At 40.0% G+C, this 19032-nt stretch overlaps 2 protein-coding genes across 2 annotated transcripts in view; one reads left to right on the top strand and one right to left on the bottom strand.

Annotated features, from left to right (window-relative positions):
• ART3 (ADP-ribosyltransferase 3 (inactive)) overlaps positions 1-7117 on the bottom strand; it is a 121315-nt gene extending 114198 nt beyond the window's left edge. The window contains exon 1 of the mRNA NM_001244205.1: positions 7002-7117. The gene's annotated coding sequence lies outside the window, so the exon portion shown is untranslated. The remainder of the gene's footprint in view (positions 1-7001) is intronic.
• A 3593-nt stretch (positions 7118-10710) lies between these two features.
• On the top strand, positions 10711-15410 carry CXCL9 (C-X-C motif chemokine ligand 9). The gene is given in 4 exon segments (NM_001114289.2): positions 10711-10816; positions 12139-12265; positions 13859-13943; positions 15279-15410. Coding segments are annotated over 4 exon segments (381 nt in total). The 5' UTR covers positions 10711-10752; the 3' UTR covers positions 15384-15410.
• Positions 15411-19032: the final 3622 nt, after the last annotated feature.

Raw genomic sequence — 19032 nt, 5'->3', positions numbered from 1 at the left:
ATAAAATAATGCCATTTGCAGCAACATGGATTCAACTAGGAATTCTCATACTGAGTGAAGTTAGAAAGACAAAAACCATATGACATTATTTATATGCTGAATCTAAAATATGGCACAAATGAACCTATCTACAAAACAGACTCACAGACATAAAGACTTGTGGTTGCCAAGAGGGAGGCAAAAGAGAGAGGGATGGACTGGAAGTTTGGGGTTAACAGATGCAAACTATTACATTTTGAATGCATAAGCAATGAGGTCCTATTGTATAGCACAAGCAACTACTTTCAGTCTCCTGAGATAGACTCATAATGGAAAATAATATAAGGATAGGAAGGTATATATATGAATGACTGGGTCACTTTGCTGTGCAGCAGAAACTGGCACAACAGTGTAAATCAACTCTACTTCAATAAAAGAAATAAATTTTTAAAAATGAAAAAAAGATACATACACAGCCCCTCCCCACCATGTTCAGAGCAGCACTATTCCCAATAGCCAAAACATGGAAGCAACCTAAATGTTCACTGACAGATGAATGGATTAAGAAGAAATACATATATATATAAGTATATATATATATAAAATATATATACATATAATATATATATAATGGAATACTACTCAGCCATAAAAAAGAACATAATGCCATTCACAGCAACATGGATACAACTAGAGATCCTCATACTAAGTGAAGTAAGTCAGAAAGATAAAGACAAATACCATGTGATATAACTTATATGTGGAATCTAAAATATGGCACAAATGAACCTATTTACAAAACAGAAACAGACCCACAAAGAGAACAGACTTGTGATTGCCAAAGGTGAAGGGAGTGGAATGAACTGGGACTTTGGGGTTAGTAGATGCAAACTATTACATTTAGAATGGACAAACAACAAGGTCCCACTGTATAGCACAGAGAACTATATACAATCTCCTGGGATAGACCATGATGGAAAACAGTACTTTATTTTATTATTTATTTATTTATTTATTTTTTTGTCTTTTTGCCATTTCTTGGGCCGCTCCTGCGGCATATGGAGGTTTCCAGGCTAGGGGTCGAATCGGAGCTGTAGTTGCTGGTCTACACCAGAGCCACAGCAACGCAGGATCCGAGCCGTGTCTGCAACCTACACCACAGCTCACGGCAACGCCGGATCGTTAACCCACTGAGCAAGGGCAGGGATCGAACCCGCAACCTCATGGTTCCTAGTCGGATTCGTTAACCACTGCACCACAACAGGAACTCCGGAAAGCAGTATTTTAAAATGAATATATATAAAAAACTGAGTCACCTTACTGTACAGCAGAAATTGGCACAACACTATCTTTAATTTTTAAAAAGACCATCTTTAATTTTTAAAATTAAAAATTAAATCTTTAATTTTTAAAAAGACGAGTAAATTGCATTCTTTAAAATTTTTAAAAAAAGGATAGTTCCCGACTTCAATAAGCAAAATCTACAATCCCTGAGGGGTGGGAGAATTAGATTTTCAAAGTTCCTACGTTATAATATTCAAAACAGCTAGTTTTCAACAACAACAAAAAAATCCTAAAGCACACAAAGAAACAGGAAAATAAAGCCCATTCAAAGGGAAAGAATTGACAGAAAACCATTCCTGAGGTAACCCATTCACTGAACTTACTAGACAAAGATGTTAAATCAACTGTCTTAAATATACTCAAAGAGCTCAGAAAACCATGTGCCAAGAATAAGAGGAGGAGTTCCCCAGTGGCCTGGTTGTTAAGGGCTTGGTGTTGTCACTACTGTGGCTCGGGTTCAATCCCAGGCCCAAGAACTTCTGCATGCTGGGGATGTGGCCAAAATAAAAAGAGAAAGAAAACAGAATAAAAGGCAACTACGGGAAAAGACGTGTGAAGAAAATGAGAATATCAATAAAGAAGTAGTAATTATAATTAACAGCAATTTGAGCCACAGAAGGAAGAATCAGAAAATTTGAAAATAGGACAAGTGAAATTGAGTCTGAGGAGCAGGGAAAGAAAAAAGAATGAGGGAGTTCCTGTTGTGGCGCAGTGGTTAACGAATCCGACTAGGAACCATGAGGTTGCGGGTTCGGTCCCTGCCCTTGCTCAGTGGGTTAACGATCCGGCGTTGCCGTGAGCTGTGGTGTAGGTTGCAGACGCGGCTCAGATCCCGCGTTGCTGTGGCTCTGGCGTAGGCCAGTGGCTGCAGCTCCGATTCGACCCCTAGCCTGGGAACCTCCATATGCCGCGGGAGTGGCCCAAGAAATAGCAACAACAACAACAAAGACAAAAAAAAAAAAAAAGAAAAAAGAATGAGGAAAAGTGAACAGCATCTAAAGGATAGAGGTCCCAAAGGCCCCTAAAGGCCCCAAAGGATACCACCAAATAAAACATACTTATAATGCAAGTACCAGAGGAGAAAAGAAAGAAAAGGATAGAAAGAATATTCACAGAAATAAGACGGAAAACTCCCATATCTAACAAAACACATCCAAAAGGCTCAATGAATTCCAAGCAGGATAAATTCAAAGGTATTTGTCTTTGTCTTTCTAGCTCATTTCGCTCAGTATGAGATTCTCTAATTCCATCCATGTTGCTGCAAATGGCATTATGTCGTTCTTTTTTATGGCTGAGTAGTATTCCATTGTGTATATATACCACTTCTTCCAAATCCAATCATCTGTCGATGGACATTTGGGTTGTTTCCACGTCCTGGCTATTGTGAATAGTGCTGCAATGAACATGCGGGTGCATGTGTCTCTTTTAAGTAGAGTTTTGTCCGGATACATGCCCAAGAGTGGGACTGCGGGATCATATGGAAGTTCTATGTATAGATTTCTAAGGTATCTCCAAACTGTTCTCCATAGTGGCTGTACCAGTTTACATTCCCACCAGCAGTGCAGGAGGGTTCCCTTTTCTCCACAGCCCCTCCAGCACTTGTTATTTGTGGATTTATTAATGATGGCCATTCTGACTGGTGTGAGGTGATATCTCATGGTAGTTTTGATTTGCATTTCTCTTATAATCAATGATGTTGAGCATTTTTTCATGTGTTTGATGGCCATCTGTATATCTTCTTTGGAGAAATGTCTATTCAGGTCTTTTGCCCATTTTTCCATTGGTTGATTGGCTTTTTTGCTTTTGAGTTGTATAAGTTGTTTATATATTCTAGAGATTAAGCCCTTGTCGGTTGCATCATTTGAAACTATTTTCTCCCATTCTGAAAGTTGTCTTTTTGTTTTCTTTTGGGTTTCCTTTGCTGTGCAAAAACTTTTCAGTTTTCAGGGGTTTATTCAGAAAGTATTTTATAACAATGAAAAACTTTTAAACTAAAAGCTAAGATAACAAAATAATGACCCTGATGATATTAAATATATGTGAAGCTGTAGGGTCAATGAAACCCTCATTCAGTGCTTGTGGAAGCATAAATAGCGCAACTTAAGCTTAACGTACACACACTCTTTAAACCACTCTTAGTGATAGACTCAACAGAAAAGCATGTATATGTGCACCAAAGGATATGCATGAGAACATTCATTAACAGCAGTATTCATTTAGCCCCAAATGGGAAACAATCAAAATGTCCATCAACTGGATATACATCTTACAATAAGTCTCTTACATAAGAGAATACTATAAGAGCAATAAAATGAACAAACCATTACTCTACCCATGACATGGATGAATCTCTCAAATGCTATATTTAGAGAAAACAATGAGACACTAAATAGGACATACCATATAATGCCATTTATATAATTCAAAAATAGACATAATTCACCTATGGCAAGAGTTACCTTTGGGGAAGAAGAGAAGGGTATATCATGTCACTAACACTTGGTGAAAATTCAGTGAGTCATATGGAGCACTCTTCTATTTATATACTTTTCTTTCCCTGTATATAGGTTGTATTAGTTAACTGGGGCTGTCATAATAAAATACCAGAGACTGAGTGGCTTAAGCAACAGAAATTTATTTTCTCATAATTCCGGAGACTGGAAATCCAAGATAAAGAAATCATCGGGGTTGGTTTCTTCTGAAACGTCTTTCCTTGGCTTGCTGATGGCAGTCTTCTACCTGTGTCTGCACATGGTCTTCTCTGTACATGCTTGTGTCCTTGTCTCTTCTTCTAAGGACACCAGTCCTAGTGGATTAGGAACCATCCTAATGACCTTGTTTTAACGTAACTACCTCTTTAAAGACCCTGTCTCTAAATAAAGTCACATTCTGAGGTAGCAGCAGTTAGAAATTCAACATATGAATTAGGGGGACACAATTCTGCCCATATAACATGTTACCCTTCAATAAAAACTATGTAAGAAGTGAAGGCAACAAAATAGAAAAAGCAGGTATTTTAACTGAAAATGGATTAAAGCTTCCTATTCAAAATATGAAAAGAACTGACATACATTTATAAATACCCTAATCTCACTTAACAAGTGATCCTGAAAAGAGAGATCATGGAGATATTGACCCAACACAAACTAAAATGCAAGCAAGTAAAAAAACTGAAACAGTGATCTCAGGTGCCAAGGTTCACGTATGAAGTAAACAAAAGAAAATACAAATGACAAAAAGATTGGGAAACTGGGACATCTGCATACTGATGAAGGCATTACAAAATTAGCCTAATCTTTCTGACAAGTAAACTGTTAAAATGTTACAAAAAAGATAAAAATGTTTTTAATCTTTGTCTCTAAACTTCCAAAGAAGGAAAATATCACAAGAAGGTGAAACCTCTGAAAAAAATAAGAGGATATGAGCGGTATTTCTGAAATACAACAACTACAATGCCCAGCACTGAGAATAAACAGACTACAAATATAAAGAACCATTTTTTAAATATATAAACTACATAAATACCAGGATATGTGTGCACATGTTAAGATAAATTAAATGATATTGTTTAGTGACAAAAGTCAGATGTAGACATACGTGAATATGTGGGTTGAATGTGCTCGTGTCATTCCCTTGAGTAAAATCCTTCAATGTCTCCCCACCACACAGGGATTGAGAAGGCCCTTGATTCTCTGGCTCCTACTACGTTTCTAGTTTCATTTCTCACTAGCCCCCATTATCACTCTACCCTTCACCCTTATCAAAGTTCTTGCAGTTTCTAAAACTTAGCATACTTTTTTATGCCTCCTGCTCAGAATGCCTCCCTGCCTCATCTTCTCCTAGTAACTAATTCCAACCACCTCCATTCCAGACTTAATTCTAACAGCTGTGTCTGAGGCCACTGGCCAGAGTTGTGACCTTCTCTGCACCTCCAATAACTACGTACAATCCTTTATCACACCACTTCTTCTACAATAATTGTTCATTTACATGCAGCTTTCTCCCACTAAACTGTGAGCTCTTCAAGGGCAGAAATTATTGTTCATATCTGTGTCCAAGAATGATTAAAACAAAAGCTTGATGAATGAAATAATGAATGATAAACAGTAAATGAAAGGCTTCGAGAACATGGATTTTGTTTCTTGCAAAGTTATTGAGATAAACAATCTTAATGTAAATCACTTTAAATATATATCAACATTTTAAACAAAAATATTTTCTTCCTTTCCGGGATAAGATTTTCTCAAGTGAGGCAGCAGCTTCTTAATAACCGTGATTACATTTTATCAGACTATAAGCTGACTCGCCAAAAGTCATAGAGCAAAAAATGTTGTGTTACTGCCAGCTTTCAACTGCAGCTGTTCTTTAAATGATGTACTGACATTCCCTCTCAGGACAGTTTATTCACAGATTTAATCCAGTCCGTAAACCTTTGATAAAAGATAAAAACGGGGAGGCTAGATACTTAGATCAATAAAGGAAGAACGTGTTCCTTTCTCTTCGTTCCCTGAGATGCAGACAAGACATGAACCGCCCCCCCCCCATAAAAACAACAACAAGTGGGCTTGAAGGCAACTTCCCATACTATAATATTTTGGAAAGAAGGAACAACTCCCTGCATGGGGAGAAAAGAGGAAAGAAGAAAAATTAGGAGCTCACTAGGGGCTTCTGAGACTTTCAAGAAATACCCCCTTTTCAAGTCAGCGTCCTTTAATAACAAACAGCAAGAGCTGCTGAGAAGAGGGGAAGTCCACACTGCAAGAAATTCAAACGGGCCTGGGGAGTTTCACTATGAGAGAAAATTATTTCCCCTTTGAAAATAAAAGGGAAGACTCAGATTTTCACGGCGGCGGGTCACTCTGTGTATATAAGTAAATAGCCCAGCACCGGCTCCACAGCCAGACAGAGGGGGTTGGTGGGCAAGCACATGTGAAAACTGAACCCTGTTCTGCTTGGGAGGGTGACATCAGCATTTGGTTCCTCGGGGACAGGAACTGGGGGTTTTTTGCGAGGCAAATGAGGTTAAAAACTCCATTCAAAAGGAAATTGGGAATTAACTCTTGGTTTTGATGGGGCCGATAAGCCTTGGCTCCCTTCCCAGGGCCGTGAGAACCGCCCGCAATGTCCCCTCCTCGGGTTTCTGTTTCTCCTAAATGCCCTATGTAGCCATAAACGCCACCTCGGGGTGGGGGTGGGGGTTCAGTCAGAAGTGTGTTTTCCCTCCCGAGTTTTCAGGACAATTTCCAAAAGGAGGCCTGGGAACCGAGTGAGCAAGGCCCTGCGGCGCGGGCGGCGGCCCTTCCCGCCCACAGGCCTCACCTGCTCCGCGAGGCTCAAAGCCCAGAGAATCCAGCCCCTGGCCGGGCCTCCAGCGGGACCCCGGGTAACCAGAGAAAGTCAGCTACTTCCAAAAAAAAAAAAGACTGAGCCTCAAGGAAGTCCTAACTGACCCCAACACCTTCTCCTCGGGTCCAGAAGGCCTCTGCCCTGTGACCGCGGCCCAAAGGCGAACGACCCTCCTAGGCCTCACCCGGCGGCGGCCTTCGTCCGCCCAGACTCCCAGGCCCGTCCGAGGCCAACGCTCCCTCAACCTCATTCGCGACCCCTCGGGTGGGGAGGTGGGGGACGGGGACACACACGGGACCGAGAGGAAAGATCCCGAGGCTCGCGGCCACTACCTTTCTCCTGGACGTGCTTCTCAGCCGGATCAGCACAGGCAGCGGACTCACCCAACAGGGCCAAGCACTACGAGAGATGCTCTAGCGGCGACTGCAGCCTCCCCACTGAACGTTCTGGAAGCGGGCTGGCTGGGCAGGCGCAGTGCGCGCTCCCTGGAAGAAGCAGGCAGAGCCTCGCATGCGCAGTGTGGAGTGAGCCCGGGCGCTTTAGTTCCCTCTCTTGTGCACGTGTGCTGAGTGCCTGGCGTTGTGCTGGCATTGCGCTCCCGCGTGGACTCTCACAAGCTTTCCCTGTTCTAGTGGCAGAAGGAGATATTAACCATAGATTGCAGCTAACCTAACATTGCCTTGGACGTTGTTTGAACGAGGACATGAAATCACCTGGTGGAGGACCTGACCAGGTCTAGGGGTCAGGGAAGCCTTCCCAGGGGACATGCCAAGCTGGAATCTACGGTGGGTAAGATACTAAGGAGTAGGGGAGGAAGACAAAGCAGGCACAGCACTCTAGGCAGGGAACAGCATGATGGGAAGGAGCGTTGCCCCTCTGAGGAATTGAGGGAGGCGAGGGTGATGGAGCAGAGAGTTATACAAGAGATTTGAAAGGTGGGCAGGGGAAGACCATTGTGGGCCTTGGTCTTTATCTTCCTTTCTTTACTAGGAAAAAAAAAATGGCCGCTAGCTCTGTAGTGCAGTTGACACACTTATTGCCGTTAATTTCACCAACCTGTTGGGTCAGTAATAGTTTTTTCAGCTGAGGGAATTAAGGCTTACAAAAGTAATTGGCACACAGACATTAAGTAACAAAGCTGGGACCTGAACCCAGCTCTACCCAAGCCATGGTCACAGTCATTACCAAAATTAAACATAACCAAATGAATAGCTCTATCAAAGGTCACCACAAGTTTTCTTCAAAAATAATTCTGGGAGTTCCCATTGTGTCTCAGCAGAAATGATCCCGACTAGTATCCATGAGGATGTGGGTTTCATCCCTGGCCTGGCTCAGTGGGTTAAAGATCCTGAGTTGCCGTGGCTGTGGCATAGGCCAACAGCTGTAGCTCCAATTCAACCCCTAGCCTGGGAACCTCCATATGCCACAGGTGTGGTCCCCCCCCAAAAAAAAATTCTGTAATAATATATTTAAACGTTAATAATCCATCTAGAAACCAGTCCCAAATGTGCATCAAGCAACAGAAAATGGTAATGTCTGTTCCCCCCTTACTCTACAGAATGCTTTCTCGGGGGGTGGGGGGGAATGCCTTTAAGGGGACAAAAATTGGTTTTGTGGGGCTAAAAAAATCTTAGATATCACAGTGACTTATGGCCCACCAAAGTTCAACCCTAGCCAACAAAATCTTATTTCTATTTAGTTTTTCTCTTTAAGGAGAAATTTAATTTAGATTTATGTTAATTTAAATTTGACTCTATCTCAGGAGAAGCAATGATGAAAAAAAAAAAAAAAGAGGTTGAGAAACATTGTTCTACAGTAATAGAACCTCCAAGTTTTAGTGGGTCATCAGAATAAAGATCACATTTCTTAACTTTCCGTGCAGCTAGTTGTGGCCATGTGAAGTTCTGGCCCATGGGAGGAAATGGAAAGTGATAGGTGAAAAAAGGGGGGGAAAACCCTTTTTCTGCCCTCCCACCATCCTGTACTTGTCAAGTGGACATGGAAGCAAGCCCCTTTTGGCCATGTGCATGAAGACAGCAATGGAGACCTCAGAACCAAGGTAAAATCCTAGTCCACCTGCCTCTGTCAGGGAGAAATACACTTCTATCCAGTCAGCCCCTACTAATTTAGATTTTCATTACATACAACTGATTTAGATTTTCATTACATACTCCTTATTCCCTTTTTTATTTTATTGTGGTAAAAAACATGTAGCATCACATTTACCATTTTAAGCATTTCTAAAATGTACAGTTCAGTAGTGTTAAGTACATTCACACCATTGTACAACAGAGCTCTAGAACTTTTTCATCCTGCAACACTAATCTCTAAACCCACGAAAGGTTGACTTCATCTCACCCTTTCCCTGAGCCCTTGGGAACCACCTTTCTTTTTTTCTTTCTTTCTTTAGGGCCACACCTGTGGCAAATGGAAGTTTTCAGGTTAGGGATCGAATCTGAGCTGCAGCTTCCAGCCTGCACCACAGCCACAGCAACACTAGATCCTCAACCCACAGAGCGAGGCCAGGGATGGAACCCACATCCTCACGGATACTAGTCAGGTTCCATACTGCTGAGCCACAGTGGAAACTGGCAACCACCTTTTTACTTTCTGTTTCTAAGATTTGACTTTAGGTACTTCCTAAGATTATTTGTCCTTTTGTGACTGGTTTATTTCTCTGAGGATAAAATTCTCAAGGTTCTCCCATGTTGTAGCGTGTGACAAGATTTCCTTCTTTTTTAAGGCTGCCTAATATCACATTGCATGTATATACCACATTTTCTTTACCCATTCATCTGTCAATGGACATTTGGGTTGCTTCACTTCTTCGCTGTTTTGACTAATGCTGTGATGAACACTGGTGTGCAAATATCTCTTTGAGATCCTGCTTTAAGTTCTTTTGAACATATTCCCAGAAGTGGGGTTGTTGGGTTATATGGTAATTCTATTTTTAATTTTTGGAGGAATCTCTATATTGTTTTCCATAATGGCTGAATCATTTTACATTCCCAGCAGTGCAGCAGGGTTCCAATTTTTACATATCCTCACCAACACTTGTTATTTTCTATTGTTGTTGTTGTTTTTCTGGTGGCATCCTGGTGCATATGAGGTGATTATCTCATGGTGGTTTTGATTTGTACTTCCTGAATGTTTAGTGAGGCTGAGCTTTTCTCATGTGCTTATTGGCCATTTGTATGTATATCTTCTTTAGAGAAATGTCTATTTAAGTCTGCCCATTTTTTAAATCACGTTATTTGGGCTTTGTAGTTGTAGAAGTTCTTTGTATATGTATTAACTCCTTGTCAGAGATATGATTTACAATTATTTTCTCCCATTCTATAGGTTGCTTTTTCATTCTGTTGATTATTTTCTTCCATACATAGAAGTTATTAAGTTTTGTGTAGTACCAACTGTCTATTTTCAACTAATCCTTTATTCTAACTAATTTAACCACTAAAAAAAATAATAAACTATAGCAGCAGTGACATAAAAACAAAATGAGCTTACCACAGTAGAAAATTAAAGTGCCTTTTAATGTATTTTGATTGTTTAAGATTGTTGGGTAGGCAATATAAGAAAAAATAAATATGGCCATATACTATACATAAGGCTATTCAATAAGCAGTAAAAAAAAAAAAAATTTGAAGAATATTTTGCTTATCTGGACTTTAATATTTCCCATCTGGAAACCACATCTCCAACCCTTGTTATATGATGTTTTTATATTCATTATATAACTTATTCTTCATCCAGGTGAGCAGCTGTAAGTGTGCTAAAGGCTGCCAGTGATGATGGTTTCACATCTCTTATTATAAACACCCCGTTTATGTGAAATGGAAAGGAAGGAATAAAGCATGCAGAAATTCCCTTGGATCAGAGAGTAGGGTTTCCCCTAGAGCAGTTAAGTTCGTGTTCAGTTTAGCTGGATCAGCTAACACCAGCCAATCAGATTTTAGGAGGGAAATAGAGTTCCTAAATAAATAGGCTATCCAAGAGCATGTTTTCTAAAGAATTTCTCAGGCTTGAAATCCAATACAGAGTGACTCAGTGGAACACCTACAGAAGTGACACTGTTCTACCACTATGAAGAAAAGCAGTGTTGCCTTGCTTTTGGGTATCATCTTCCTGACTCTGATTGGAGTTCAAGGTAAGGGATTCTGAGTTACATTAAGTTACTAAAGTCAGAGATGTGAATTGCTATAAAAGCTTCTGAATTTGCCCAGTAAAGGTGATTGCTTTGCATGCATCAGAAAGTGATATGAGCCATTTGTGGTCAATTATCCAAAGTTCATATATTGGACCTGCCAAGTCAACTACAAGTCTTCTCAGTCTAGATGTGTGAATTCCTGGCATGTAGTAAGTATTTGATAAATGTTTGTTGAACTGGGTGATAATGAGATGAAGACTTTGTCTCCTAAATTAATTTTGTTACCTTGATAGACTTTCTTGATAGTATGTCTGTGGTTAACCAAATAAGGATCCAGTAATCAGAGAGGTTGTCCTTAGTCTGTTTACTTACTACCTTTGTTATTTGGGGAAAATTAGTGAACTTTTCTAGGTTTCAGTTTTCTCAACTGTAAAATAGAGATTTTATAGTTCAGCTTTTTCTACCTACTACACAGTGTGTGGCATATAGTAGCATTGAGTAAGTATATGTTGAATAAATGGAAGAATTAAGGAATGCTAGTGTGTTTTAAAGTGTTTTCAAAAGTTCAAAGCACTACTGAAAAACAAGACAGTAGGGAGGATCAGGTTGGTAGTAATTCGTTGTTATAAGTGGAGCTTTTTGTCAAAACCAACATCGACTCCATTTCACTAAAGTCAGATTTTAAAAAATGGCTGTGAGAGTTGCTCAAGAAATTATGGTCTGCATAGTGAACATGAGTAAGTTATGTGTGTCTGACCTGGAGTAGGCATTTATTGAACATTATGAAAATCTCTTTTCCTAAGGTTGTAAAATATGATAGTTTAGAGTAACACCTTTGGACTCAAAAGAGACCTGAGCTGATACCCTGTACCTGTCCTCCCAAAAGCTGAACAACTTTGTTTCTTTTTTCTTTTTCTTTTTTTTTTTAATGTATGAGATTCGCTGTGGGGTTTTTTCTTTTTTCTTTTTTTTTTCTTTCTTTTTATTTAACCCTCACCTTTTTTTTTAATCATTTATTTATACGTATATATTTTTTCTACTGTACAGCATGGTGACCCAGTTACACTTAAATGTATACATTCTTTTTTGTCACATTACATGTTCCATCATAAGTGACTAGACAGAGTTCCCAGTGCTACAACTTTGGTCTTAATTTCTCTGAATCTTACTTTATAAAATGGAGATAACAGCTACTTCAAAATCTTGCAGTAATAATTAACAGACACTTAGTAATAATCGTAAGTCAAATGTATCATTTTGGTGGATCATCTGAATTAAGACATTGCTCTACACCAATGTTTTCTCCCCTCTTTTTCCCTTAGGAACCCTACTAATGAGGAATGGACGTTGTTCCTGCATCAACACCAGCCAAAGGATGATCCATTTAAAATCCTTAAGGGATCTTAAACAATTTGCCCCAAGCCCTTCTTGTGAGAAAATGGAAGTCATGTAAGTAACAATTCATCCAACACGCATGCTCCAGCATTAAATTTAGTGTGATCCTCACCCTCAGAATGCTGGTCCATTTAGACACTTAAAATGCAGATGGTTCCCTCTCCATAAATCTGGTCTACTTCTTTTTTTCTTCTAAAAAACAAGTTATTTCTGGTAGAGATTAGGACCCAAGGATGATATATTACCAAAGTATTACATGTTCACTGAAGAAAATGTTTAATGCAGGTGACTCTTCATTAAGAAGAAATTAAAAGTTGTTTATAAGCCTACATCTAGTGTAAATACTATTAATCTCTTGATATATAGTCTTCCTAAGAGTTCCCATCATGGCGCAGCAGAAATAAATCTGACTAGGAACCATGAAGTTGTGGGTTTGATTTCTGGCCTCACTCAGTGAGTTAAGGATCCAGCATTGCCATGAGCCATGGTGTAGGTCACAGACACGGCTCAGATCTGGCGTGGCTGTGGCTGTGGCTGTGGTGTGAGCCGGTGGCAGCAACTCTGATTAGACCCCTAGCCTGGGAACCTCCATATGCTGCAGGTGTGGCCCTAAAAAGACAAAAGACAAAAGACAAAATAGATAAATAAATAAATAAATCTCTGTCTATCTCTATATATATGTCTTCCTAATCTCTTTCATTTACTTTGTGTGTGCACATATAGTTACAAAATTTATATACACACATCTATGTCCGTAATATATATATACAAAAATAAAGTGATACACTATATACTGTTTTGTAATCTGCTTTTTCATTAACACTATATCATGAACATTTCCTCATGTCAGTAATCTTCTATACTAATATCATATTTTCTAATAATATCATGTTTTTTTAATGGCCAAATTTTATTCTATCATATGGAGGTACATAATCTATATGACCAATGCCTAAATGTGGTGTTATTTCTAGTGTTTTGCTATGGAAACAAACTGTTATGGTGGCAACATTTTGTCTATAATTCTTCCCTATTAGTAATACCTTTCTAGAGATTAGAACTGCTAGATTAAAAGAGGTGCATATTTTAAGTTTTTTAAAACCCAAATCAAGGATGATATATGGAACGAATAAGCTTATTCTTAGATTATATAGAAATTAAAGAAAAAAATTATTTAAATTATTTCTGGAGAATTAATAAAAAAATTCAACTGGTCTGTTAATCTTATCTTAGCAAAATATTTTATTATGTTTTAAGTTGTTTCATTGGAAAATTTAGCAAAATTTTATGCTGATTTTCATTGTTTTTGAAAAAAAAGTAGATATATTGGCAACTTACCTATTTTATGTTTTCTCTTAAACATAAAGAGCCACTTCTAGCACAACAGAACTGATATTATCTTTAGATTGAAGATTCTCCCATTGCATATATCAGTTGGATTTTTAAAAATTTAGGGTTATGTGCTATCCTAGAAATTCATTAAGTCCCCTCATTCACTTAGAAAATGAAAAAGCAGAAAAAAGACTGGAAGTCTCAGATACTTATAGTGATGACATAAATACGTTTTAAAGGGGAATTGAATTCTGTGGGTAAGATGAAGCATTTAAATTATTTAAAAAATATATCTTGTTGCTATTTCTTTGGCAGTGCTACAATGAAGAATGGGGATCAAACATGTCTAAACCCAGATTCACCAGATGTGAAAAAATTGATTAAAGAGTGGGAGAAACAGGTTGGTGAAAAGAGGAAAACATTTTTCTTTCTTTTAGAAATTAACTTAAGGATATATTTTTCATTCGTGTTATCATGCTCCTGTTTTGTTCCCAAAATGATGTCATCAGTTGTGGTATAATTGTATTCCTGCTTATAGTATCACTTATCTCTCTCTCCCACTAGAGTCTGTGTTCCATAAGAGTAGGGAGCTTGTCTTTCTCATCCAATGCAGTAAGTGTGTATGGAATTGAATGGTACACCCCGAAGATAGAAAAGCAATAAGTTAAAGTCTTTCCTGCTGTAGAAAATATGCTAACAATTGGTTACAATATAGTGTGAGAAATATAAAATAAAGATGTGTACAAGAAACTTCAAGATAATAGAAGGAGTAATGAACTTTGCCATTGTGGGGGGGAACAGGGAGAAAATATTAAGGAAGACAAATATCAGGTGACATTTGATTTGGGTCTTGAAAGATAAGTAATTTACCAGGAGCATAAGGACAACATGCAAAAAAAAAAAAAAAAAAAAAAGACTAGATCATGAGAGAGCTTGCTGTGCTCAGGGAGCCTTGAGAATGTGGCTGCAGCTTGTGTGCGGGCAATGAAGGGATTGAGGTAGAAAAGTAGACTAAAATGAAGCAGGAAGAATCCTATGTGATATGCTAGGGAGTTGAGTTTGAAGAGGGCTGTAGAGGAGTTCCCGCCGTGGCTCAGTGGTTGATGAATCCGACTAGGAACCATGAGGTTGCGGGTTCGATCCCTGCCTTGCTCAACAGTTTAAGGATCCGGCGTTGCTGTGGCTGTGATGTAGGTCGCAGACGCGGCTCCGATTGGACCCCTAGCCTGGGAGCTTCCATATGCCTTGGGTTTGGCCCTGGAAAAAGACAAAGAAGAAAAAAAAAAAAGAAGAAGAAGAGGGCTGTAGAGTCTGTAGTTGAAAGTGTGGCCTCCAGAGTCAGATGGACTAGTGGTTCTGCCATATACAAACTGTACAACTTTGGGTGAGTCACCCTCTCCAAGGGTGAGTCTCCTCAGCTGTAAAAAGTAAATGATAATAGTACCAACCTCAGAAGGCTGTAGTTGGGAGAATGGATCATGTTGGAGTGAGGTTGGTAAAAAGCTCAGGGAATGGACAGAAGCAACCAGGTAGAAGGCTGTTGTCTCCTCATCAAAGTGAGCAAAGTCAAGAGAATCAAAAGGAGCCCCTTTGAGAGTGAAGCAACTTTAAACTGGTTCTGAGGACAAAGAAAGATCACAGTCTAGAGAGTCCAAATATAATATAAGGAAGGAAAAATGGTAGGAATGAGATACATTACTCTTTTTTTCTTTTTTTCTGTGACCTCTTCTCACAGGTCAGCCTAAAGAAAAAGCAAAAGAAAGGGAAAAAACATCCAAAAACCAAGAAAGTTCGAAAAGTTAAAAAATCTCAACGTCCTGATCAAAAGAAGATGACATGAGGGACCATGTTACCAACAAGTATTCTGTGTTAAAAAGCTTCTCTTTAACCACCCTGAAATAATTCCAAAAGGGGAGGGCATCTTAATGCATAAGCTTATTGATTTGACTAGAAAAAATAAAGCATTATTATGTCAGAGTAATTCAAGCTAGAAGGTTGCTTTTAAAATCCCAGTATGAAGAATGTTTAGAAGCTATAGTTTGTCTTTGTTCTTCCATCTCCAACCAACTGGATTTCATCATGCTTTAGCTACAATCCTAGTAACGCCCACACCTGGGCAGACATCCTCACAAACACATCCCACCCAACAGCTGCCTGGGAGAGCAGCTGGGCTTTCCAGGCCACACACTGCAGCCTCCAGAGACCATCTTTAGATACAGGTCAACAGCCCCCAGCCTGGCAGCGTGCTGGTAAGCCAGGCAGTTTGGAATTGAGCTGGACCTCGCCAAGCTGCCATGGCCATCAGCATCTGTATTCGTGTCAGCCTGTGGGTCTCACATACAACATTTCTGAGAGGTTCATGTTAGCTCTTTCTGGGGGCCGCCTCTGGAGAGCACTAGCTCTTGGCCTTCTGAACCTTCTGTCTGGTTTTGAGGCCATGTGACCCCATCTTGCCTTTCCAGGCTGACCACATCAGTCTTTGGTCCCTTCTGCCTCAGTCAGGCCAGTTCCTCGCCATCCTATGGCAATGCAGTGCCTGCCCCTTCTACCACACAGGTTGTGCTCTCACTCACCTGGGTCAACTGCTTCCTCCCACTTCCCCCAGCACCTCACGGATATGCCCCTTCTCTTCACTCAGCCTCACTTGATCACTTCAAGGCTTAATTTTATCCTCCCTCTTAAATAGAACCTTCTAGATACTTGGATCATTTTAAAACTCCTATTTCACTTATATTCAGTGCCATATAGATGAACACTTCCTTGTTTCCTAATTATTTTGTGTGTGTTTTATCTCTCTAACAAGATTATCAGCTCCTTGAGGGCAGGAGCCAGAGTTTATTTCCCTGAATCTGCCATCATGCCTAATATACTGTGGAACTGGGTTTGGCATCATTTCTTCACTGCAGTTGCCGCAGGTAGGAGAGCAACCAGATCATCTCCTCGGAGCAGGAGCTGGCTATTTACTGGCTACTCCAAATTGTCTAACCCCTGGTAACATCTTTTACTCATTATCTTCAGGCTATTATCACTTCAGGGACGTGAGGTGATGCAACATCCTTGTTTTATTAGGACAGGATGTTTACTTGGCCTCTCCAGCAGATAAGAAGGAAATGTTTAAATCACTTATGGAAATTCTAAACTGTTTTCACTGAATATACACACTACCTAGATTCATGGAGTCTTAGAATGGGAAGGGATCAACCAGTATCTCAGCTTTTCCCGCAGAGTACAAAAATTCCTTCAGTACCCTTCCTGACAAGCCTCAGTTTTCTATGACCTGACAAGAAGGCCACCAAGATCCTTTTGAAAACACATGTTGGGTAAATATGAATTTCATTGTTGGTTTAACTTGTTTCAGATTTTGTAAAATAGCATGATTATTGATTACCACACCAGCACCCGTGAGGAGAGGGGGTGTTAAGTTATCAAGAGCTAGAGGAAGCGGTAAATCCTGTCATTGGAAGTGTGGTTGGTGCCCTTAGCCTCTGCAAGTTCGGAGAACTGTTGAAGGGAAGGTGTCGTTGGCCAGAATGTCTTTCCCAAATTTTGTCACTCCTTACAGGGCTGCCCATGGTGATCCCAACAGCATTTTATCTGGTTATGAAGATCTTTAGTTCCTTCCATGTAACTCCCCTGAAAAATCTAAATGTTTCCTAATTTGAGAATCTGTGACGCTTGCATTTCACAGATAAAGTGGACAGTGTACAACTAAAGCCAAAGACTACATGTTTTGACTAAGTAACTATGACATATAAAAACATGATAATCATTCATCATTTATACATATATATGTCTCTAAGCAAATAATTATTAGGTTCAAAGCTGTATTAGCATATATACCCTGTACTTTGAAATATTTTCTTTGCTAAAAGACAATGCTGTCAGTAAATGGACCACTGATCAGAAAACAAGTCTTGATTTTTTAATGTCTTGAACAAGTACCTCATCTATTGCATATTTAACAGCCATTCTTACTCATTTGCTTATTCATGTCCTTATTCATTTGCTTTCATCTCAGATAAGGTATAATTGAAATAAAGACATGGGAGCCCTTTAAAGGGTTCTTTGGAGACAGAAAAAAATGCTACTGATAATTTGACAACTGACTTACAAGAGTTATGTGGGGAATGCAATTTATTTCCTAATCCTCAAAGGCAATGCTATTCCAATAAGAAATATACCTAGGAGACCAAAAATGTCCTCTTTTCCATATCCTAGAACCATACATGTTTAAATATTATAAAGTCTAAGTAGTTACAGAGACCCAAACATAGGATAAGTTATTTCAGAGTCCAGGAAACTTGGCCTGGAGGTATTATGCAGTGTGGAGTCTCTAATATTGGGAATGGACAGAGACCCAAGACTTGTACATTTGAGGCTCTTGAGAGGACAGACAGGTGTGAGATTTGGGCAGGTAGCAGCTGCTGATGGTGGATGTGACAAGGTAGGGCCTTAACCTGAGACCCAGCAGGATTCTGTAGAAAGAACTAAGATTCTGGGTTCTGAGACAGCTAGGTTAAGATCAGAAGCCTACCACTTACAAGCAGTATGAACTTGGTTCAGGTATACTTTTTAACCCCCCTGTGCCTCAAGGTTCCTTCCCAGGGATTGTTGTGAGGACCAGGCCCAGCATAGAGCTTGGTGCCTAGAAAGTCCTCAGTGTCAGTCCCAACCTCCCCTGACCATTTACCTCTGCTGCCCTTTCTTCTCAACAGAGGGTGTTTCATATCTCATACACACAGAGCGGTGTTTCCAGGACTGAAGAAATAGGCTGGAGAAAAGAGACCAAAAGCCCGCCTGACCACCAGTTCTCTGTGTGTGTATTTTTAGACCCCTAGTCTAGGCCATCATTGTCTCTTTCTTAGGCCACCTCAATAACTTCCTCTTTTCTCTGCTACTGTTTTTTCCTCAACTTTTCTCTTGCTTCTTTCCCATTCGTAATAGCTAGAATGACCCTTTCAAAGCAGAACTCACAGAATACCACCACGTTACTTAAAATCCTGTAGTTTACCAGAGTTCCCATTGTGGCTCAGTGGTTAATGAATCCGACTAGGAACCATGAGGTCATGGGCTCAATCCCTGGCCTTGCTCAGTGGGTTAAGGATCCAGTTTTGCCTTGAGCAGTGTAGGTCATAGACCAGCTTGGATCCTGCATTGCTGTGGCTCCAGCATAGGCCAGCAGCTATCGCTCCGATTAGACCCCTAGCCTGGGAACCTCCATATGCCATGGGTGTGGCCCTCAAAAGACAAACGACAAAAAAAAAAAAAATCCTGTGGTTTAGGATTAAGTCAAGCAATCCAAGGCCTGCCCGGACCCACATGAATTAGGCTCTGCCTACTTTCCAGGCTGTGCTCCCTCCACCTTCCCCATCACTTCCTGAGCCTCAGCCTCACCCTCTTTCTAACCCTCAAGCACACGGAGTTCATTTCCTTCTCGGGCCTTTGCACGTGCTGTTCCCTGTTGGGTTGAGATACATTAACTTGGTTAT

The sequence above is a fragment of the Sus scrofa genome, chromosome 8 (assembly GCF_054392235.1).
Source record: "Sus scrofa isolate SSC_HxYL_T2T_F1_AM1 chromosome 8, Sscrofa_HxYL_maternal_Yorkshire_Landrace_v2.0, whole genome shotgun sequence".
NCBI classification, from domain to species: domain Eukaryota; kingdom Metazoa; phylum Chordata; class Mammalia; order Artiodactyla; family Suidae; genus Sus; species Sus scrofa.
This window is presented reverse-complemented; position numbering and strand designations above follow the sequence as displayed.